Genomic DNA, 2773 nt, shown 5'->3' with positions numbered 1-2773 from the left:
TATCGGAGACGGAAGGTATATCGGAGACGGAAGCTATATCGGAGACGGAAGGTATATCGGAGACGGGAGGTATATCGGAAACGGAAGGAAGGATGTCGTCGTCCTCGTCTGATTCGGAGCTTAGGTCGAAAGGCACCTTTGGCAACTTCTTCAATCGGTCGATCTTCTTCCAGGCGGCGTTTCTTGATGTATGGTCCGCTGACATTTTCACCTGCAACAAAATACAAAGTTTTTTTAATTTCCAATCGAATTTTCTCCTCATTTTGACTTCCCTTGTACCACACACATACTTTGTTATGCACTTGTTAATGTACTTAATAATAGGGAGAAATGGTTAATGACGTCGCGGAAAGACGAGATCACACAAACAAACATTGAAAACATTTTTTGAAGTGTCAAACACCTTTGAGGCTAAACTTGATTGAAACTTGAACTTACGATAGGAATAAAAGGAAAAGGGCACTGTTTGTATTCTTCCTTCTTGTGAATTTTCGAATGTTTTGTCAGATTGCTTCGTGATGTGAACGTTTTGGAACAGATGTTACACACAAACGACTTTTCATCGGTATGAATGCGGGTATGAACCTTCAGCTGGCTTGGGTGAATATAAGTTTCGGAACAATGAGGGCAATGGTGCTTTTCCTTACTGCGATGGCTTTTTCTGTGGGTTTTCCTATTTATGCAGTTGTTAACTCGTTGATGACTCCGAAGTTTATACGAGCGCAAACGCTGTTGCGTTTTTTCTTGATCGTTTTTACGTTTTCGGCCAACTTTGACGTTTTTTCCGGCATCGGAGTTGGTTGTTGCAGAGGGATCTTCTCGATCCTGACAGATCAATTCTGAAGGCTTTGTATGGATGTTATCCTGTTCATCCACATCTTCATTCTCTAATTTGAACGCGATTGGATTTTCCTCTGCCTCGAATAAAACATCAGCCTGGTTGCCACAACATTCATATGTACCACTTACTTGATGAGCTGCACAGCTCAAGTGCAAATCGTTCGCTGAATCCGGTGTGCTGACTTCAGTTTCGATTAAGAATTCTGTGCCAACCGTTTGCTCAGCAGAGTTTCCAAGATGGTCTTTGCCAATGCCTGCCTCGTTCTTCGATGTGTTTAGCTTATTGGTCAATGCAATGTTTTTGTTGCATCGCCAGCGAAACGTATACATCTTATCCAAACGCGATTCGCACTTCGTGCACAGAAACGATTGAACTCCAGGTAATACATTGGCCTGTAACCATATGAGTCTCATAGAACAGTCTTTCTTGTGAAACAGACTGAGATGTCTGTTTTAACAATCGTCCTACCTGAAATCCCGTGCAGTCGAAGAGTTTTTGAAGCTTACATTGTCCGGATTCGTCGTTCGCTAGGGGCTCCAAAGCGTTGCACGTAGACAAGCACCAACGGCATATTTGGGTGGTTCTGGAAAACAATGTGCTGTTATACCTGTTAATATGTATCAAACACCAACTTACTCAACGCCATTCTTTTTCTTGGTAAATGCCGAAGCTTTCATTTTGACTGTAATCGTCTTTTTCTGTGCAGAGGTTCTGTAAACTCTGCGTCCGCGTTGGGTTTGTTTACTGTTCTGCGGTACCTTTTGACAGCGCGGTTTAATTCCGTCAACACAAGAACTCACGGGCAGTTTGATGGGTAGCTCCGAAGTCACTCATTCTTGTAGGCAATTCAAAATATAATCTACAGCAGGAGCAAACATCGGTTAAACTAGATAAAATGGTCAGATTTTATATCAAGCCAACACCGAGTAAGGGGAAAGTAAATCACTATACCCGCCCGCAAAATCGAACCCTTGCGAATAGTACCAAGATATGTTAACATTATCTCTGGTGCAGGCTAAGACCGCCCAGTGGTTGTCGCGCCAAATAAAAGATGTTATGTTAATAATTATCGTTTTGAGAGCTCGGAAAACCCACACGTCGTGCAATAGACCCACAACGAGTGAATGTTTGGTGCGGATTTTGGTCTGGCGACATTATCGACCCATTTTTCTTTGAAACTGAAGAAGGAGCAATTTAATTAATATTTTGTGCCCTATTTTTGAAATTAAAATAGTAGATGGATCACCCCACCCTACATTTAGTGAATTTTCGAAGGTTTTGTATGTACCGCAGTGACCTCTGAATGAAGCAATTGAAGAATGATTGTCAGCTCAAAGAATGTTCGAGGCTGGTTCGAAACAGTTATTCACCTGACGTGCCGATTAGTTGGTACCAAAGTTCAACTTAAATGCAAATGATGGAAACAAAATTAATATGTTGCCGAACATGATTTAGTCAAAAAATCTTAATTCGATGGTATCGTAACCGTAGCCAACTTTTCGAACCAATTTGAACGTCATTAACACCAACATTAACTTTGCTGGAAATTGTGTGTATTACATAAAAGAATACCACCGGAACGCAACCTGAATGCCATTACCGCAATAAAAACAAACAGGAAGAATAAGTCAACACTCTGGAGATTGACTCGAGGCGCAAACGTCGTCGGCGTCGTCGTCACTGCAGGATTATGTTTTCCTCACGTTCACCGTTATCTTCGTGATCCGCAATTTCCATTTCCAATCACTCAGAGTCCGCCCGGCGACTCGGATTTTGAGGTTTCAATCCCCCGATGCGGCGGCCAAATACAAATCACCGTCACCGTGCCTCGTAGACTCGCCGAGGTTTCATCGAGATACACGAGCCATGAAAGCCGCGGCTGCCGTGGGTGCTACTGGTGCCAGGATGTATGTTTTTGATACCTTTTTTCTG

The 2773-nt window shown here is 42.7% G+C and overlaps 1 protein-coding gene across 1 annotated transcript; it reads right to left on the bottom strand.

Annotated features, from left to right (window-relative positions):
• Positions 1–10: 10 nt before the first annotated feature.
• On the bottom strand, positions 11–1221 carry LOC131214242 (uncharacterized; the record flags this gene model as incomplete). Its single annotated transcript, XM_058208620.1, has 2 exons — positions 970–1221; positions 11–211 (listed from the first exon to the last, which is right to left on the bottom strand). Coding segments are annotated over exons 1-2 (402 nt in total), but the record flags the coding sequence as incomplete, so codon positions are not given.
• Between the last annotated feature and the right edge of the window lie 1552 nt (positions 1222–2773).

The sequence above is a fragment of the Anopheles bellator genome, unplaced genomic scaffold, assembly GCF_943735745.2.
Source record: "Anopheles bellator unplaced genomic scaffold, idAnoBellAS_SP24_06.2 scaffold00339_ctg1, whole genome shotgun sequence".
NCBI lineage: Eukaryota > Metazoa > Arthropoda > Insecta > Diptera > Culicidae > Anopheles > Anopheles bellator.
The sequence above is the reverse complement of the archived record's forward strand: the minus strand, read 5'-3'. Positions and strand labels throughout refer to the sequence as shown.